Genomic DNA, 20902 nt, shown 5'->3' with positions numbered 1-20902 from the left:
CCTGGAAGATGTAACAAGAAAAATACAGGAATACGTGAACCTAGTCTACTTACAATAGGGAGACTCTTCATTTTTTACTACCACTCCTTTCCAAGCAAACATGGAGAGAAAGCTAATGGATTTGGTCCACAGGTAAAGGGGAACAGTGTGGGAGAATAATGAGGAGGGGAAATAAGGAGAAATAACCAAATGACCATCATCATATACACTTGAACGAAGAGAAATATATGAGGGAATGTTAAGAGTTAAAATAGAAACTGCCCTTGGGTCTGTAAAAGGGAATAAAAGAGGCTCTACCAGCAGATCTGGCCAAGATGAGGGTGAGGGAGGTGAAAGTGAGAGGCCTATGTACAACAGCAGCATTACTGAATTATAGCCATGAGCTGGAGAAGAAACTGCTCCCTCAGAATGCTGAAAAGCGCCCCGCATAAAGCAAATATATGATGCTGGACAAAAAAGCCAGGCTCAAGCAGGATTAAAATGTAGCTAGACTATTTCCTCTTCTCAATTGTTCCTCCTTTTTAAAACCACCTGCTTTCCTAACACTTGGAATCTTAGAAGATGTAAAGAGGAAGGACAAGGAGTGAGGTGAGAAGATGAGAGGAAAAGTACAAAGGAAAAGGGGTGGGGAAGACCTGAGAAAGGCAGAAGGGTAAGTGGGAGAGTCAACCTGAGCAAAAAGATTATGCCCCTAAAAAAATAAAAAGTAAAAGAACCAAATTAAAACCACCCGCATAACCACAGAGCCTGTCCTTCATCTTTTTTTTTTTAATCCCCAGTCTTCTCAATCCTTGCCTTCTCCCCCTGCCCCTAGAGCAAGGAATACAAGCAAACAGTACTCATTTCATTATTTGACCTGTGTGTCCTCCCATGGAAAGCTGGTAAAAATATCTGTGGGTTGTTAAGCTCTTTGTACTCATTGAAAATGCTGGCTGGAAGTATGCTCTGACATTTCTGTAGACAACTGTGCCTTTGAAAATACAAAGAAACACAATATATAACAAGCTCTTCACCATAGCTTATAAAAGGAATGAAGTAAAAAATGAGGATGAATTATAGAGTAGCACCAGTGATGAGAAAGAGGGGAGAAAGGAATGAAAAAAATTCTTTTTTATCAGTTTACTACCAAAGAAAATCAATTCATTTGTCTTTGATTTGGGGATTGACAAAGCTGAAAAGCAATATTCCTCTTGCATCTTCAGTACAGGCTGGAGTTGGTCTGATTAAACCCTTTCAAGCTCTGTTACCACCCTAAAGCGCTCTCTACCACAACCCAGAGAAAGTAGTTAAGAGAGAAAAAAATCAGGGGGGAAATGTCATGGCTGGCAGAGTAGATTGATTTTCATCAGCACATCTAAAATTCAGGGCAGGTGGGGGGGGGGCGGATTTTAGAAATAAGTTGTGTTTTTGTTGTTGTTGTTTTTTTTTAATTACACTACAAGGTCACATCAGTTATAGGGGGAACTATCCAGAAGTTATACTGCAAGCCCTTCCTCATTCAACAGAAAAGCAATCTTCCTCACTATGAAACCACCATAAACTTTCTGCATTCCTCTCAAGTTTTTACATATCTGTTCTTGATTTGTATCTATGGAATATAATGAGCTCTAAGCAATGCCTAAAACACTGTTGATACTGATTACATTACTGTAAGGAAAAGAAGTCAGAAGGGCATCTAGCTCTGCTTCAGACAAATTTAAGTCTAATCACTGGGTAGATTTCAGAACACATACTGACCATATTCAGTTGTGATAAATGAAGACCTCCTTATTTCCATCATAAGGTATGATCGATAAATAGGAAGGAAATGTCCCTCACTACAATTAACTGACTAAAACCACAGACCTAATGCCTTCCCAACACAAGGATCTCTTCTATGATGTGTCTGAAAAATATTGGTCCAGTTTCTGCTTGAGAAGCAACAGAGCAAGGTCTGTAAAGCACTATTCTTCCTTCCCAGCACTGAGTATCTTTCCATGGCATTACACCACAATGATAACTTGTGACAATCACCTTTGGAGGAGTTGCCAATTCTGATCATACTGGATAGACACTGTAGATGGACAATCATCTGGGCCCAAAACTAGGTTGAAAGAAGACTATATTTCCCAAGTGGTAAATTTTACATGGGAAATTGTACAGCACTTTCATGACCAGAAACTCATCACCGTCTCAAAAGCCCCCATCTTTAAGATCAATATTCTCCCAGTAGTGCTGTAAGATTGAGAAACATTGAGCACTGTCATTTTAGAAGAATTAAAATTACAAATAATCCAAAGAGCAATAGAAAGATATAAAGTGGGGATAAGCAGCCTGCTGCATGTTGTGACCAGAGATGACTTACGTACAAAAAGACACTTAAAAGACATTATCATCCCCAGTAGGCATGACTGAAAAAAGAGTTGTGTCAATCATGGAACAAGAAGGAAAGATAACTGATGGAAAGACAACTAACAACTAGCCGTAGTAGTAGTAGTAGTAGTAGTAGTAGTAGTAGTAGTAGTAGTAGTAGTAGTAGTAGTAGTAGTAGTAGTAGTAGTAGTAGTAGTACCCTAGCACCTCTGTGATACCAAAGAACAAAAAGACACAGTCAGTACACTGTTATGGGAAAACAAGGATTATAATCACATATAATGAGTAGATATGGAAGGATGAAATCTGCATAGATGCAATGAAAGCATGAATCTTCCAAAATATGAAGGAACAGAGACCTAAGTGGTTATTTCTGATTTTTTGTCATGTACCACAAATCATGTCGAAGGCAAAAAGTCCAAAGTGCATCCTCAGATGATGGAGAATGGGGTCAGGCCATGGGACACTGCCCAATGGGAGTGATGGGTGAGGAAAAAGATACACTGCACTGCCTTCTCAGGAAGGAACTCACACTCCACTAGTAATTTCCTAATTATTCTTGCTAATTAACTGATAAGTTCTGTTGTTTCCAAAATGCTAAAGGATTCCAAGTGCTAATAGAACCCTGGAAAAAAAATACCTGGTCACACTGTCCATATAAATTATATTACACATAATATCATATCATATATTATATATTAGCTATATTAGTTGTATATAATATGTTATATATATACACACATATATACACATGCACAGAAACACATACATAAAAGAAAGCTGTTATATTCTGATTAAAAGTTATTCTCAATGGTTCACATTAGAGACAGTTGTGCTACAAAGAACTGAATGAAGAAAAGGCCCGATTTTTGAAGGTCTTTGCTATTTGTTTCAATACAAATTGCAATCTCAACTGGCAAAATGCTTAGTTCATCAGTCAAAATTTAAAAACTGTTCTCCAATTCAAAATCTATGTAAATCATGAGGACAGGTGGCTAAATTCCATACAAAAGTGCTGGGTATGCCTAAATGTCAAGTTCTGAGAGAATTTGAAGTGGTCGTTACTTCCTAAACTTCAAGTTTTTTGTAGATATGAGGCAGAGGATTTAAATTTATTTATTTTGACACCTCAAATTTGTACCAGCTAATTACATACCACCAAACTCCCTGAATCAGCAGGCTATAATCACTATCCTCTAAACATATTATAGTAATAATTGTCAGGCATTTTTATAGAAATCACTGAAATTCCCAAACATTTAGCCCACTGACACAAAAGAATGCAATATCCATCTTGCCAATACTATAAAGGAGGAAAATGAAAAAGGGAATAATTTTGTTTTATAAGGAGAGCAATCAAATCAAGGGCAGAAGAGCAATTAAAATGGGCCACCCTGTGGAGAGAGCACCGGCCCTGGAGTCAGGAGTACCTGAGTTCAAATCTGGCCTCAGACACTTAACACTTACTAACTGTGTGACCCTGGGCAAGTCACTTAACCCCAATTGCCTCACTAAAAAAAAAAGGGGGGGCCACCCCACAAATTTCCCTTCTTGTACGAATACATCGATTTGCTTCCCCTATAACTATAAAGAATTTGGCAAATTTGGAGATACTGGAAGGAGGGGGATGGTGTGGAAAGAACAATAATGTTGATGGCAGATGTAGCTAAGTAGTAAAAGGAAAACTAATTCATCACACGCATTTCTAAATTCTATGGATATATTTGAATATGAAATACTGTGTAGCTTCTGCATGATAAGATTAAAAATAGAACCTTTCTGGGAATTGTTAATATTCCATTACAGTACCCTTAAGTATTACTACCACCCCCAGTCAAACACAACTCTACACAGGATGGGGGAGGGGACCAAGAGAAATCTGTTTGTATGCTTTAAGCAGCATCTGTTCTTTTGAAACAGTTTTGATACATCTTTAAAGACAATAAGCATCTTTTTTTAAAACGTGGCTAATATGGAAATATGTCTTGCATGACCTCACGTGTATAATTTAGATCATATTGCTTGCATCCTCAATAAGTGGGGGGAGAGATGGGAGGGAGAGAATTTGGAACTTATAAAAAAATTTTAAATAAATGTTAAAAAAATTTAAAATTATAACTGGGAAAAAACAAAAATAAAAAATAAATATGAGCATGATTGATGGAGCTTCAGCTGATTCAAAACATTGCCACCATCATTTTATATTTGAGGTCAGACTGATGACCTCCAAATCATAGTATACACTCATGCTTCTTCTCTCCCATCCTTCAGTGGAAGGACACTCAGGCACCAAAACCTGACATGACCTTTCAATTAGGCATTTCAGACTCAATTTTCTGACAAAATTTAAAAAATTTTAAAAAAAAAAGCTTAGTTCCAATTTTAACCCAGAATATTCAAAGTTGCTGGAGAACAGCTATTAAGTATCATCAAAGATTTGCTAACCTACTGCCTAAGAAAATGCATCAAAATCCATCCATACCACGGATATGATTGTTAACAAGTTTTCAATGACCCCCTCACCAGGAATCATTCACCTATTCTAAGCAACAGTGAATGCTCTTTATATAGCTACATTTAAATACCACCCATCAGTTCCTATTTTGAACTATGCACTCAGAATAAAACTCGGATCAAAATTATATGAGAATTTATTTCAGCCTTTACATTAGAAAAATGTTCCTTTTCTTTCCCCTTCCAGGCAGATCATTCCTTCCTCATGCTATGCTCTGACACCAACCTGTGGGAATTGACAGAGACTAATGTTTCTTTAACCTGAAACTTGAACATCCTCCCGAGTTCATAAGAGCTGTGTCTCATAGCTATGTGCTCTTCTCTTTGACCCAATGAAGAATTTAAAACCCGCTTACAAAATTGATTTGGGTACACAACCAAAAGATGTCAAGGCTACCATAACACTTTTATAGGACTACAAGGCTGAAAGGGGCCTTAGAGACGAACAAAATGAGAACCAGAAGTGGCATAACTTTCCCAAACTCACACTAGAAATACTAGACCCCATGTCATAAAATGAGAGCAGAGGAAAAACCATTTGAAAATAAAAAATGAATAAAAACTAAATTTATAAGGGGAGATCATAATATCATCATAGAGGTAGAGCAGTGCATGAATCTCAGTGTGTTTTTTTAAGGATTTTAACAACTACATTTCAATGTAATTTTACCTATGCAATGTGTATTTTATTTTATGCATTAAAAACATTATTCTGAAAGGGGGCTTATAGGCTTTGGGCTATTCAAGCTCCATCATCTATGTGAATGTGTCCTTGGTTAATAAGACCTACCAGCATAACACCACCACGAAAGAAAAGAAAGTAGTGTGGCCTAGTGTATGTAATACTAGACTTGGAATCAGGAAGACTTGGTTTTAAATTCCCCTTGTAAAACTATATAACTATGGATGAACCATTCAACTTCACTGAGCCTCAATTTTCCTTACCTGAAAAATGGGAAGACTACACTTGTCTGATAGATTTGGTGGGAGGTTCAAAATAAATAAGCAATGATGTCAAGTGCTTTTCGAATCATGAAATGCTAGATAAATGTCAGTTATTATTATTATTATTATAGAGACAGACTAGGTATATGTCATTTTATAGAATGATGCCATTTTCATTTCCTTTTTCATTACTATACCTACTCCCCCACCACCACCACCAAAGAAAAAGACCATAGGATTTAGAATTGGGAAAAAAAAAAAAAAACTAAACGGAAGCAATCTAACTCCACCCCCTCATTTTATAGGAGATGGGGACTTGTTCAAGTTCATCACAACCAGAGGTGGTTGTTGTTGTTTGTTCTTTATTCTCAAAGAGGCCCATGACATTGGGAGATGATGTCATGACTTACAGTGTGAATTGGATTTAAGTGAGGGAGGACTGTGCAAGATCACCAACCAACTTCACTATTTCCTCCAGAGCCATCTGGGTCCAGTGGCAAGAAAGGCATCAGGACGACTGGAGATGGCCCCAGATGTTTTAAGGCAATTGGGGTTAAGTGACTTGCTCAGGGGCACACAGATAGTAAGTGTCTGAGGTGAGATTTGAACTCAGGTCCTCCCAACTTCAGGGCCAGGGCTCTATCTACTGCATCATCTAGCTGCCCCATCACACCTGTAAATAAGTAACAAAGGCAGTATTTGAACTCAGGTGCCTTGACTATATCAGCTGTACCACTTTGCTTCCCCATTACATGACAGATCAATCAATCAATACCATACCCTGAAGCTCTTTCAGCTTCTCCAAAAAATTTCAGTTTCCAACAAATGTAATGTATGGTATATCGGAGTCTGCCCCAACAGCTTAGTCCTTCTAAGGGCAAAACATTTTTTTTCTTTTTTATTAAACTGACTTTGCCTTTGTTCTTATATAATGAAAAGTTGAAGGGATTTAATACTGTAACTTCAATATCTTACAACCTCGGAGCGATTCTATAGCCAGAACATTTTGTATTATTACTTCCTTCCAAAGATGTAAAAGCTGCTAAGAGCCATGTAGTTAAGAAAACTCAGGTTAAAGATATAAACAGAGAAATAAAAAGAAATATTGAAAGTCAATTCCCAGGGAATATTTCTACTAAGAGCCCCAAAAGGGTTTGTTACTGTACAGATGTAACACACTGCAAATATAAGAAGGAAGTGATAACCAGAGTGTGGGGATATTTTTTGATGGAGGGAAGATAATATAAAATCTGAATTTTGGATTGTACTGGAAATCAGGGAACTTGATTAGTTTCTGGTCCTGACTCCTTCTGGTCCTTGGTTTTTCTGTCTCCAAAACTAGATTACACTGGACAAGTTCTAGGGTCCCTTCCAGCCCTCACATTCTCTGCCCTCCAATGAGGAAGCAAAGTAGAATCAAGACCTCATTATTTCTGTTACATGCAAAAGAGATTTTCAGGGGAGGGTCTACAGATGCCTTTCAATTTCTTCCAGGCATTCTGCTGTTGAAATCGTACAACCTACACATATGGGCACTCTTTTAAAAATGTTTTAAATTATCTATTTGGATGATAACATATAAAACAGTTAATTTTGATTTTTTATTAATAAACCAAGAAACCCATAGTATTCAACAAATTGTTAAGACACAAAAATTTCCAAGGGAAAAGACTTAGAAACTTGTTACAAGATTGTTGAAAAAGAATAGGATCTCTCTCTTCCTCGAGCAGAACCTTCTACGTGAAGCCCTTCTTGATCCATCCAAATGCTAATTCTGTCCCTAACATTTCTTTGTACTTTTTTTCTTTCCATTTATTCTGTACAAAGTTCTCTCTGTACTTATCCTCCCAACTAAAGTGAATCCTCTTTGAGAGTAGTTTGTATCTGCAGTGCCTAAAATAGTGGCTGACACACAGCAGGCATTTAATAAATGCTTATAAACTGAGTAATTGATTAAAATGCTGAATCTAACCACTAGCTAATCTTTCTTCTGCATACAGATAACCCCAAACTCTTTGTTTATTCTTACACAGCCCATCTGTTTCTACTTAGACTTACTGGAGGTAGCTGCTAATTAGCCTACACTTGTTAAATACCCCAATCAGCACTTTCCTGCTATTCACAGAACTGATAGCATCAAATAGCTCTTAAATTCTCTCAACATTTTTCTGGCCATTCACTTCCAAACCTTTGTGCCTATTCTAAGTTTTCTCCTATTAATCCAACTTTAAATCATCATCTGCTCTTAGCTCTCTTTAATAGATTTCAACTTCACATGTTCTCTTCCTATTCCCTTTTTCCACTGATCACGTATTTTACTCCTGTACTTCCAACTGCTCTCTGGGCAAAGAGTCATTTTCAATATTCCAAGGACTGCCATGTTTGAAGTCTTTCGGTTCTATAATACCAGTGGTGGAATTTGAGGTTCTCGTTTTTCAGTCGTGTCAAACTCGTCGTGACCCCATTTGGGGTTTTCTTGGCAAAGATACTGGAGTGGTTTGCCATTTCCTTCTCCAACCCATTTTACAGATGAGGAAACTGAGGCAAACAGGTTAAGTGACTTGCCCAGGGTCACAGTGCTGGTGTCTGAAGCCAGATTTGAATTCAAGAAGTTGAATCTTCCAGACTCCAGGGCTGGCACACTATCCACCTCACCACCCAGCTGCCCAGTCTTGCTAGAATACCAATACTGAAAACATGGGCTTTTGTTTCCAAGGGGAGTTTAGGGCCATTAACAGTTTTGCAAATTCTATCTAGCCTTCTTTCCTTTCATGGCCCAACTCACTGTCCATTTGTACTGTCGTCCCAATCTCTATTAAACCGTCTATCCATCTGTATGCATTTTCTGTGCAAGAGCTATTTTGTATCCACTTAGTCTTCCCTATGTGGATGGTCAAACGGAACTTCATTCATTTAGTCCACAAGCATTTATAAGAACCTACTATGTTTCAGGTACTGTGTTAAGTGCTGAGGATAGAAAGACTATTTTAAAAGAAAAAGGTTCCTGTTATCAAGGAGTTCATAGTCTAACAGAGAAAACACTATGCAAAGAGTAATGTGTGAACTGGATATATATAAATATCAATATAAACATAGAGTAAGTTGGAAATCTCAGAGGGAATGCCAAAAGATTAAAAAGGATTGAGAAAAGCTTCCTGCAAAAGAAAAGACTTTAGGTGAGACTTGAAGGAAGTCAGGGCAGCCAGGAAGTAGAGATGAGGAGGGAGAGAATCACAGACTTGGGGAAGAGCCAGGGAAAATTCCCTGGGGTTGTAAGATGGAGTGTCATATGGGAGGAAAAGCAAGAAAGCCAATGTCACTAGATCACAGAGGATGTTGGGGGGGAAGGGGAAGATGGATAGAGGTAAGGTGTAAAACAATTGGAACTATAGGAAGGTGCCAGGTTATGGAAGGTTGAATGGCCAAACGGAAGATTTTATATAGACCCCAGAGTAAATAGGGAGCCTCTAGCATTGAATAAATGGGAGGTGGGGGTGACATAGCTTACAAAATCTGACATCAACAGCACATTGTTATCAGCAAAGTGGAACATGTGAAAGACCTCAATATCCAAAGGAATTATTCCTCCATGATCATGGTGAATGCTTTCGGCACACATACATCTTCCCAATTTTATGACTCACCTGAGGTTTATGCTCAGCCAATCACTGAATAAGGTTAGTTCTGCTAGCATATCTTTCAAGGGATCTGGAATGACTTTGATATAGAAATGGGTCACACTTGCTAGAAGACAACCTTTAAGGTAGCTTTATGCCCTCCCCCCCCATAATTAACAAAGAATAACAACAGCGTCCCCTTATATTCTCTATATCTTTCAATCGTGTCAAGGTAAAGATTAAACTTATGGTAGAGAACATTACTTGAGAAAGCCTGTCTGTTCTCTTCTAATACCCTCCCCAAGGAAGCCCTTGATGCATGTATAGGTGAATTTCATAAACATTTTGCATAAATGGAAAAATAAGCTTATAGATAGGTACTGAATATTCTTCTTGGTTGCTTTTTTTTTTCAGTATTGGTAGTGTCTGAAGATTTTTCCTACGCCTTCGGTATCTTTTCCTTCACTGATTCCTCCCTGTGAATCAATCTCTCAGTGGGAAACATTCTTTCATTTGGCTATGTTTTCTTTCTTCTGGTTTCATGTATAGTAAGAAAATCAAGATTGGAAGACCTTATCTCTTCCTTTATGATGACCACTGAGTTACTGGACAAGGATCTCACATTTAGAGTTCTAAGAGCCAAGATAAAGTTTACAGATGACATAAAAACTATAATTCCTTGCATGCAAATACGTGCAATTCTCTGTCTCCCTTCCAGTCCCATTACCCATGGCAACAAAGAAAGGCATGAGGGCAGCACAAAATCAAGGGTCATTTTATATTTTACTCTGGGTTACCATGGGCTAAAAAGTTCTCACTATATAGCCAGCCTACTGATAGTGAGCCTATCTTTACTTAGCTAGACTGGTCTTTGAAAAGCAGAGATGTTAAAGACAAGATTCAAACTCAGAGAGTACATGGATCCTATAAACATTTTCAACCTTACTGGCCTTTAATTTTTGAGTCCTTTCCCCTCTCATTTTTTACACTCATCCTCCACTTTAACAAATTCATTATTCTTAATCTATACATTTTGTATGGCTGAAAATTTTCTAACAAACGCTGGGAGAGGTTATTACCTAGAGGGGGAAATTTGATTAGTGCTCTATCTTACTCCAACCTAATTCGTGCCAGGGGCTATGACCAAGAAATTGTATGGGCAGGCTGGCCTAGCTAGTCTGATGATTTCTCCTAAACATATAGAATTTAATGTCCCTCCCTGATAGCTCCCTCCCCGCCTCCACACACACACAAAAAGCCTGCCTCAAAATGTTTAGCAGCTGATTAATTTTTTGTTGATTTACCCTTAAACACAAAAGTCTTAGATAAAACAGTTTGATGGTGAAAAATTTGAAGGCATAATTTTATATTTCATAATTATCTCCCTTGTTGTTAGACAGGAGACATTCATCTTCATTTAAAGTATTTTGTTTTTCTTTACTGACCTTCTGTGTCTAATATTTGTTTTAATTTATTCCTTGCTCCATCTCCCCTTCCTCCTCAATTCCCACTTCACTTTAATAAATTACCCTTATCCTGAGGAGATCAAATAATAAACTCCCTTTTAACACAGCACATCATGGGGTTTTAGTCAGCTCAGGAATGTTAAGGAATGGATGGACCTAGCCCATGCATTGCTGGAGAATGATTTCAAAAAATACCAAAACACCACACATGACTTTTTTGGAAAAAGCAAAACTTCAACATCTGAGCCACAGATTAATGCACAAATAAATACCAAACAAAGCTTTCAATGGGATTATTTAGGCTTATTTTAATGGCTTCAAACACATGCATCTACCTGGGATAAGCATGTTGATTCACCGCCACCCTGGAGGGGGAAAAAGGCAGCAAGGATCCAGCAGTTGACTTCGAACCTGAGAAAGCTTTCAGGTTTCCTTTCAGGGTCATCTTGGTGACTTCAAAGTAACCAGTCTACATCAAAGGCACTAAAATAAACACAGCAACAGAGCTCCTACCAAAGAACAACATTCTAAAGAACATTGTAAAGGTAGCCTGGCTAATGGATAACCTCAAAAATGGCTGATCAACCAATGGGCCAAGGAAACCTTCTTAGTTTTCCATCGATTCCCAGGGATGCCGCCTTAGCAACCAGGGGCACTATTCCCCTACTCCTGCCAGCTCTGCACTAATTCCAGGGCAATGCTCCCTTTGCACTAATTATTAGCTTTTAAGGGTCTTGTCCCCTGTTCAGCATTATGCAAATTGCTTACAATTGACTCTGAAGCTCTCAGGTTGGTCCATGAACATATTTTTTGGATTTCTTCAATGAGATTTCAGGAAGCAAGGGGATGTACATCATCTCTAATACTCCACAGAACCCAAGAGTTCTCTGCACACAGTGGGTGCTCAACAGATGATACATAAAACCTGTAGTTTTTTTCAGGTAGCTGCCACTACCTGAAAACATAGAGATAAAATAAATGCTTCATTCTTTAAATCTCAAATTTTCCTCCAGGCTTCATCTCAGAAGAAAATTAATACACAGCTGGTGGCTGACTTTCAACCTCAAACCTCCATATCTCAATTTTCATTTATTCCTTGTCTCCTTCATTTCCTCTTATCTTTGTCATAGATTTTGGGGAGACACCTTTCATATAAGTTTATAATGAAACGGTCCCATCTTTCCCCACCCCCACAGCTAAGTAATCAGTGTCCATCATCCCACTACTCTGTTGCTTCTCTCCCTACACACAAGCAGCAAGGAAAATGGGGACCACCCATTCAATTGAGCAAACCTGTATTAAGGATCTGCTATGTACAAGGACCCTGAGCTAGGCAGTAATTTGAAGATGGATCCATTTGCACTTGAGGGAATCAAGGCAGGCTTCCTCAGAAGGAGATGACATCTGAACTGAGCCTTAAAAGAAAATAAGGATTCTGACAGGTGGGGATGAGGAAGAAGGAGGTCCCAGGCCTGGGGGATAATTTATGTAAGTGTAAAGAAGTGGGAGAGAGAATGTGAAGTTCAGGGAACTGCTAGTACTCAAATTTGGCATGAATTTAATATAAAAATATGGCTAGAAAGGTAGGATAGAGCCAGACTGTGAAAGGCCTTGACTGCCAAGATAAGGCATTTGTATTTTTTTTGCTACAGCAATTAGAGAGCCATTAAAGAGTCAATAAAAGCAAGTACAATTGAAATTACTATTGCCATTTTCCTGATACAGTTAACCAAGAAAGGGCAGGAGACTAATGGGGGATTATGTGAAAGAAAAATAACTAAATGAATAAAAGAACTTCATTAAAATAATTAAGGCACAAGAGAGGAAATACGTTTAGGAGAAAAATCACAAAAACAATGTTCTGAACAAGGGGTAGAGAAGAAAATTGAACACTTTCTATTCTGATTCTTTGGAAAATAAAAAATAAAAAATTTGAGACCATTCCATACTCTCCCATCTTCCCCCTGAACATGCACTATGTCCTCATGGCTGCCATTTTTTCACTATTTCTTATTCATCAGAAATACCCCTCCCCATCTCTCTCTTCTACTAAACTGTTAACCATTTTACCCAACTCAAATGCCACCTCCATTTCAAAGCCTTACCTTCCTTGGTATAACAGGCTTCCTTCTCCTATCTCACTACTCTGTTTTGTAAATCTATGATGAATTTATCATGCCATCTTGTATAATGGGATCTTACTAGTATGTAAGCTCCAAGAAGACTATGTAAGAGAGTCAGTATTATATAAGCTTTCTAGCATCCCAGTGCCTAGCACAGTGTCATGAAACCTTTATAAAAATTTGCTGATTAACTAATCTGCTGGTATGATGGTCAAGGCCTCTCAGACCAACCCTGCTTTTAAGCCGTGCTCCTGAGGAATCCTAGGAAATGTCCACATTCAGGACAGTGGAGTGGTCAAGCCTTACAACCTAGGGAGAAAAGGGGTTGTAAGGGAGGTATAGCATCTGGCTGGCCAGATTTAAGTTACCTGAGGAGCTGTTCTTTTGATATGTTATAGCTGAATTGGGAAGAGAAAACTAGGCCTGAGGTGTGTGGGGTGGGTGGGGGGTGCTGTGAGTGATACAAAGGAACAATCAACTAAAGAAGCATTAAGTAAGTTGTTAAAAGGTAGGAGGAAAGTCCAAAGGAACTATATAAAATATACTCCTTTAAAACAGGGAGGTGGTGGGGTTTTTTAATGACTCAATTTATCTTCTATCCCTTTGGTGCTAACCTAAGCTTATTTGAAAGCATAAAATTCTCTGAATATTTGGACTTTGAAGTGAGTTCTTTGCTACTGAAAGAAAATCGTGGACTTTAAATTAAGATTAATAAATTACTGCTCCTATACATCAATATTAACCACGTTAAACTAGTGAAATTCAATTTACAGTTCAATCATAAGGAAAACTACAGAATAGTTGTGCATTTTATGGGGAGAAACTATCCCCTTCTTTTCTGTAATCTCTTTGAGGGGAGAAGCTTTTTTCTACTTCCTCTGTCTCTCTCTCTCTCTCCTTACACCTATCCCAGTATACCACACCCTGAAGAAGAGCAAGCCCTCAATAAATATTCCTGACTGCCTGGCTACCCATAGCAACAGACAAATTCAAACCTTACTTTAAATAAATTAAGGGAACCTAAAAGTAATAAGGACAACACATACAATAAAAACCTGGCTTCAGGACAGAAACATTAAGCCAATTTCCAATTTCAACTAGCCCCACTGGAAAATGGATAGGGGGAATGTCAGATATCCATTCTTATGCCTGAACACTCAGGAATAGAATCATTTTCATGGGAGTTTTTCTGGCCTCTTATACATGAACACAATGGAAGTGGTACACAGCCACCATGGGATTTTTCTCCCTGTCCCACCCCTCAGCCCACAAACTGAATCCTACTCCCAGGAGGAATGCAGGCAGAAGGGCCTAGAGAATGCAGCTTTCTCTACCAGCCCCTCTCCATAGGATCAGGAGGGGACGGTTGAATCCCAGGGGTGATTAGAAAAATCATAGCAGCCTATAAGGAGATTTTTCTGTCCTTAAGAGTTAATTAGGGAGAAACCAAGGAGGTTTTTAGGAAGTTCAACACAAATTACAGCTGGGGAAGCGGGAGAAAGAACAATAGTAGTCACTATATCTGAAGCCAAGTTGGTGCCTGGGCCTCTCTCTTGAGGAGATAAGGACGGTGGGACTGCACCCCAAGGAAGGTTCTGGGAGTCAGGAAGTTGGTCTGAGTAGCAAAAAGGGGGAAAACAGATTCAGGGAGAGGGAATCCCTAATTTGTCAGGACTACATCAAAAAAGCTGTAATGTTGGAAAGATGGCATCCTCCTGCCAAATGGGAAAACTCCAGAGGCCTCCCCGTTCTGTGGTGGTAAAGACTGTGCCCAAGGACATTGCTTTGGCAGAGGGTTTTGGCCTGGTCTGAGACCACTGACTGATGCCAATTGCTTCGAGTCAGGGAGAATTAAAGGAGGAGTCAAATCTCGGTACAGGGAGAGGGACCTCTCAGCCAGGACTGTAAGGGTCTCAGCTTTTCCAGGCATCTCTGAGAAAGGGCAGCTCGCTGCAATGTTAACTTTTCCAAAGATTCTCTTTAGTGGGTGAAAAAGACTCTTTATCAAACCTACTATCTCTAATGGGCCTCAGCCCATGCTTCACATCCAATCAGTCATCCATCTGCCCTGCACCAATACCCACCCTCATCACCCCAACACTCCCTTTTCACCTCTTACTCTGTCAACAGTAACCAAACCAAAACTCCCACTGCTCCTAGGAAAAGGTGTGAAGACCCACTGCCCTAAGGCTTTGTTTAATCCCTGGGACTCTCCAAACCAAAAAGCCCTTGGTCCCTATTCCCCTATATGTGCTGTATCCTCCTATTAGAAAGTAGGCTTGTCTGTTCCAGCTTTGTATTTCTGCTTGTTCATTCAATCCACATTTTAGTAAAACTGTCCTTTAACTTTGTAAACACTCTGCTTGCAAGCGGAGTTGGCATCAGCATAATGAGTAAAGGCAGATAGTGAAAAAGAAAGAGAAGAAAAAAAATCAGATGAATTTGAACTGTTACTTACATTTAAAATTCCAGCTCTACTTCATGTAATTTTTTTTTAATTTAAGTATTTCAAAACTTACAGGACAGAATCTAAAACTTACATGGAATGTTTGTATATATTCATCCATCTATGTGATTAGATGTGTGTATATCTATATACTTGCACACACATATATACACCTATCAATTTTACATCTATGTAAATATATATATATGTGTGTGTGTGTGTGTGTGTGTGTGTGTACATGTTATGCACACACGCTTTTCAAACTGTAATTTATCTCGGCAGAAAATCCAGAAATAACTAATAAGAAAAAGATAAAGAAAACCAAGGAAACTAGCAGAAAGAATAGTATAATGGGGGGAAAATAACTTTAATGAAACCCTGTTCATGTTGCAGCATGCAGGAAAATCTCAATTCCTATCAAAATGGAAGACTATCACCTTCAGGAGAGAAAAAAAGTCAATATTCTTCCACTTGACAATTTCCATTCTAAACCCTATGGTCGTTTCTGGAATACCAATGAGTAACCAATCTCCCTGCAGTAAATAAGGCACAGTATAATATGCTATTGGGGGGGGGGGGAAGAGGAGGATTTCTCTGAGGTTTGTAATCATATTTCCAATCACACAACTGCAAAAAAAAAATCATCAGGCAAATTCTTTGCTTAGCAAATAAGTGGAGGAAGGTGTTTCTCTGAGTTGTGTGACAATCCCTGGCCAGAATCTGGGCTGCATTTTCTCACCTGACCACTGCATCAAAGACTCTGAGACTTCCCAATTATGTAACTATAGTAATGTAAGCCATCTAAACTCAGTACAGCAACCTATAAGCTACATGGTGAAAATTATCTTGTCAATTTTCATTTCAGATATTACTGGATAAAAGCCTGGCAAATACTCCCTTTTCAAAGAACCCATTATTTTCCAGGCTAACACCATCAGACTGCAAAAAAAACTTGTTAACTTGTGTCCTCTTGTATGAGATCAGTGAATTGTGCTGAACACAGTTACTGCCATAGTGGGGCACCTGTTATCTCCCATAAAGCCACCTCAAGGAAACAAAGCCAATGGAGGCAGGCAGTAGCTATGTTGGTCTTTAAAAAAAAAAAGGTAAATGGGATCTTAGCTTGCTTATTGAAAAGCTGTTTTTCCTCTTTTCATTTTGTCTAACATCACCATTTTTAAATGAGCTACTAAATTCAACAAAGTTTAGCACGACTTTATATTATAACATAACTCATTGTCTTTCTCCCTCCTTTAATTCTTATTACGTCTTCCTAAAATGGAAGGCAATCTTGTCTATCTTCACTTAGAATTTATAAACAATTGTCTAGGGCATGGGAGATAAGATATTTTTCCTTCAGTGGGCACATTTCCATACTGCAGCATCACCTAGTGAACCAAGTTTGCTTTTTAAGGGCAAAAATCTATTCCCAATAATTGATTCCATAAGAAATCTAGGTGAATGTTAGGTCAGAAAACTAGGCTCAAATGAGAGATATAATAACACCTAACATTTATATAGTACTATAAGTTTGCATAGTGCTCTACATTTATCATGTCAGTTGATCCTCACAACAACCCTGGGAGGCAGGTGCGATTATTCCCATTTTACAGATAACAAAACTCAGACAGGCAGAGGTCAAGTAACTTGCCCAGGGTCACACAGCTGGTAGATGTCTGCGACAGGATTTGAACTTGAGTCTTCTTGACTCCAAGTCCAGATCTACTATATACCATAATCAGACCCTACATGACCCCCTCCCCATGACGCCTCAGCCCTAGACTCACATTTCCTCTTGCTAACAATCTTGCATTTGATTAAAAGCATGCCATTTCATTTATCCTACTATAGAATGTGCTGTGAATCCTAATCTCACCTCTGTTGTCTCTATGATAACTATCTGATGATGGAGAGGAACAAGGCCAAAAATAAAGCCAGACTGTGAATACTGCAGGCATTTTGTAATTATTCAGATTTAATTTAATCGATTTGCAGAGACAACTCAAGGACGTGTGACTAGAGCTTGAATAAAGCCAAAACTGTATCCATTATAATCTGCAAATGCATTTTTGTTTCCATAGTGAATACACCTTTGTAACCTTTCCCGAGCTTTCTGAAACAGTCTGATTGCAAACAGCCCAAAAGTTCAATGCCATCCATTAACTGTTTGAGCTGCCAAATTTAAAGCATCTACTTAACAAGTCATTATTGCAGTGGTTTCCAGGATATCCTATTTGTCACACAAGTTTTGTTTTGTTTTGTTTTTTTGTAGAAATGAACAACAGTCCACACATATTACAGAGGAAAAGAGGCCCAAGGACATGCCCAATTTTTACTCACTCTAGTATAGCTTATAAAAATCCAAATTAGAAGGCACCTCGCTAAAGGAACCTTAAGGCTAACAATCTCAAACTCAGAAATTGATCAGTGAATTCAAACGTAAACCTACTTTTTAGAAAAACAAGTATTTCATTGCTTGCTTACCTTCAGCAGGTCCCTGGGAAAATCACTGCCTTCATTCACACCCTGGAGATTCGTAATAAACTCCTGGCAGGTCATCTTCTTTCCAATATTCTGGAATATGGGTAGAAAAAAAACACGACCCAATGACTTAATGAATGATTTGCAAATAATTACTTAGTCCCATCCCTATCTCCCATGCCATATTTTATTCAGATATAACTAAACAAGCATAGATCAATCGGGATTCTTAATGGGATAGATACAAACTCTGACCAAAAAAAAAAAAATGAAATGGGAAAAAATAAGTTAGAAAATGTTACTATTAAAATGTACAGTATTTTAAAATAAGAGTACAATTATGTCAAAGGGAAAAAAAACCTTGTTATTCCACCTGGTGAAATCATCTATATCACATTTAGCAAAAGGAATATATATATAACATATATATGGGTGTCTTTGTGTGTGTATGCATGTGTACACATACACACACACACACACACAAATTCTTGTATTAAGAGAGAAAATAGTATCTCTAAATTCTAACAGCTGTCATTACAGACATATATGATTTCATTTTCTCCTCTCAAGTCCTTCTCCAATGTCTCATCATGACATGGAGATGCCTCTGCATTCTCTAAGGCCATACTGGTAAAGAGCAAGCTCCAAGAGGTCTAACCTAACAGGAAAAACTCCCAGGAGTGGGCCCTATGTCTGTGATCCAACAACCAGCCTAGGTAAGCTCAGAGGCAGGCTCACCCAAAAAGAGACCAAGGTAATTCACTAAGGCAAGAACAGGTGGTGATAGGCACCAAATCTTGGATTTGGGGGGTGATGAAGTTCTGTTTTCCCCCCAAAGGTTAGGCTATGACTTCATAAGCAAGTGGTATTCACAGTTTGAAAACCTAAAGAAAAGTCCTCAAATTACTTTGCACTCACATCCTTCTATCCCAAGGATGCCGTGTTATGAGTAACCTGATTTTGTCAAAATGAGAGTATTCTTTTCAATGTCAAAGTAAACGTCTTATAGGAAGAATTTTGCATTAAATTCCTGTCTGAATAGTTGAGCAACACAAATATTTATCCTAGTAAGCAATAGGACTACCAATTTTGCAATGAGAAGACCACTCCACCACTCAGAGGTAGGAAAGTCAGAATCTATCCCAACTTCCCCCCAAGCCCCGCCCAAAACAAAAACAACATCATCTCCATGGGCAGTCACTTAACTGGATAGGCTTGGCCACAAACTGGGAATAATCCTTTTTTCCTGCCTGAAGACAAGGAACTGAACCAGATGCTTTTCTGAACTCCCTTCCAAGATCTATAATTCTATACTCTATAACTAATATTTGATCTCTGATGTCTAAGACACTTGCATAAGCTTAAAGTACAAGATGACACAGGGCCACAACTAAAACATTTTAGATATGTATTAATGCTTATGCTAGTAAAATCTCTTTAAAAATACTAGCTGGGGGGGCAGCTAGGTGGCGCAGTGGATAAAGCACTGGCCTGGAATTCAGGAGGACCTGAGTTCAAATCCAGCCTCAAACACTTGACACTTACCTAGCTGTGTGACCCTGGGCAAGTCACTTAACCCCCATTGCCCTTAAAAAAAAAAACTAGCTAGGGGGCAGCTAGGTGGAGCAGTGGATAAGGCAACTGGCCCTAGATTCAGGAGGACCTGAGTTCAAATCCAGCCTCAGACACTTGACACTTACCTAGCTGTGTGACCCTGGGCAAGTCACTTAACCCCCATTGCCCTTAAAAAAAAAAAAAACTAGCTAGGGGGCAGCTAGGTGGAGCAGTGGATAAGGCAACTGGCCCTAGATTCAGGAGGACCTGAGTTCAAATCCGGCCTCAGACACTTAACACTAACTAGCTGGGTAACCCTGGGCAAATCACTTAACCCTCATTGCCCTGCTCCCCCCCCCCCCCCGCCCAAAAAAAAATACTAGCTAGAGGAAAAATTTTAAGGGGCTATTAACTTTTATTTTAAGTTCTTCACTTTATAGAAAGAGCCTCCACAGACCTGTTTTAAACAGCAAGCGCCCCATGTGCCTATAAAACAATTATTCTTTTTAATCATAAATTATGAAGAATATATTTGCATTCTTTAATGCCTATTATGTATAGTAATATTGTACTAGATGCTTGAAGCCATAAAATTTCTTTAAGACATGATCCTTTGATCTCACAGAGCATGTAGGCAGCACAGCAGTTAGATTTCAGGAACTAGAGCTAAGATGACATGAATTGAAATCCTGCCTCTGACTTGTACTACCCGCGTGACCCTGGGTAAATTACTTTACCTCTCCTCAGTCTCAGTTTTCCTATCTGTAAAATAGATTGAACAACTGCACCTACCTCACAGGATTACTGTAAGACTCAAATGAGAAAATGTATGTAAAGCACTCTGCAACCTTAATTTGCTATATCAATGTGAGTTGTTGATGTTGTTATTGTTATATCACATTAGAGAGCTAAAAACAAGAATATTACTGAGATCCTGCTTAGGGGTGCTCTCACATTAACCTCTGGACTATTTCACAGTGCCTTGTTCACAACAGACACAAAGTCTGCTGAATAAGTCAATGGATTTCATTGCATCTTAATAATTTTTACAGGCTAGTCAGGAATAAATTATGAGTTAAAAGGCAAATTCGATCCACTTTGTTCTTTGTTGGCACATTTGCTTAAATACATACAACTTTTTTTTTTTGGTGGGGCAATGAGGGTTAAGTGACTTGCCCAGGGTCACACAGCTAGTGTCAAGTGACTGGATTTGAACTCAGGTCCTCCTGAATTCAGGGCCAATGCTTGGGCCAATGCTTTATCCACTGCGCCACCTAGCTGCCCCCAATACATACAACTTTAAAAGCGACTAAAGGACTGAGATTTGTAGAAAGAAGTACAATGAAGTGTGGTCAGTTTCCCATTCTCTTCCCCATAATTCACTCTTCCCCACAATCAAACTTG

General features: G+C 38.7%; 1 protein-coding gene across 1 annotated transcript in view; it reads right to left on the bottom strand.

The window, feature by feature from the left end:
* Positions 1-20902, bottom strand: part of PSD3 (pleckstrin and Sec7 domain containing 3) — a 538748-nt gene that overhangs the window by 261677 nt on the left and 256169 nt on the right. The window contains 1 exon segment of the mRNA XM_043989192.1: positions 17948-18037. Coding sequence (XP_043845127.1) covers positions 17948-18037 — 90 coding nt within the window.

The sequence above is a fragment of the Dromiciops gliroides genome, chromosome 2 (assembly GCF_019393635.1).
Source record: "Dromiciops gliroides isolate mDroGli1 chromosome 2, mDroGli1.pri, whole genome shotgun sequence".
Classification (NCBI taxonomy): Eukaryota; Metazoa; Chordata; class Mammalia; order Microbiotheria; family Microbiotheriidae; genus Dromiciops; species Dromiciops gliroides.
This window is presented reverse-complemented; position numbering and strand designations above follow the sequence as displayed.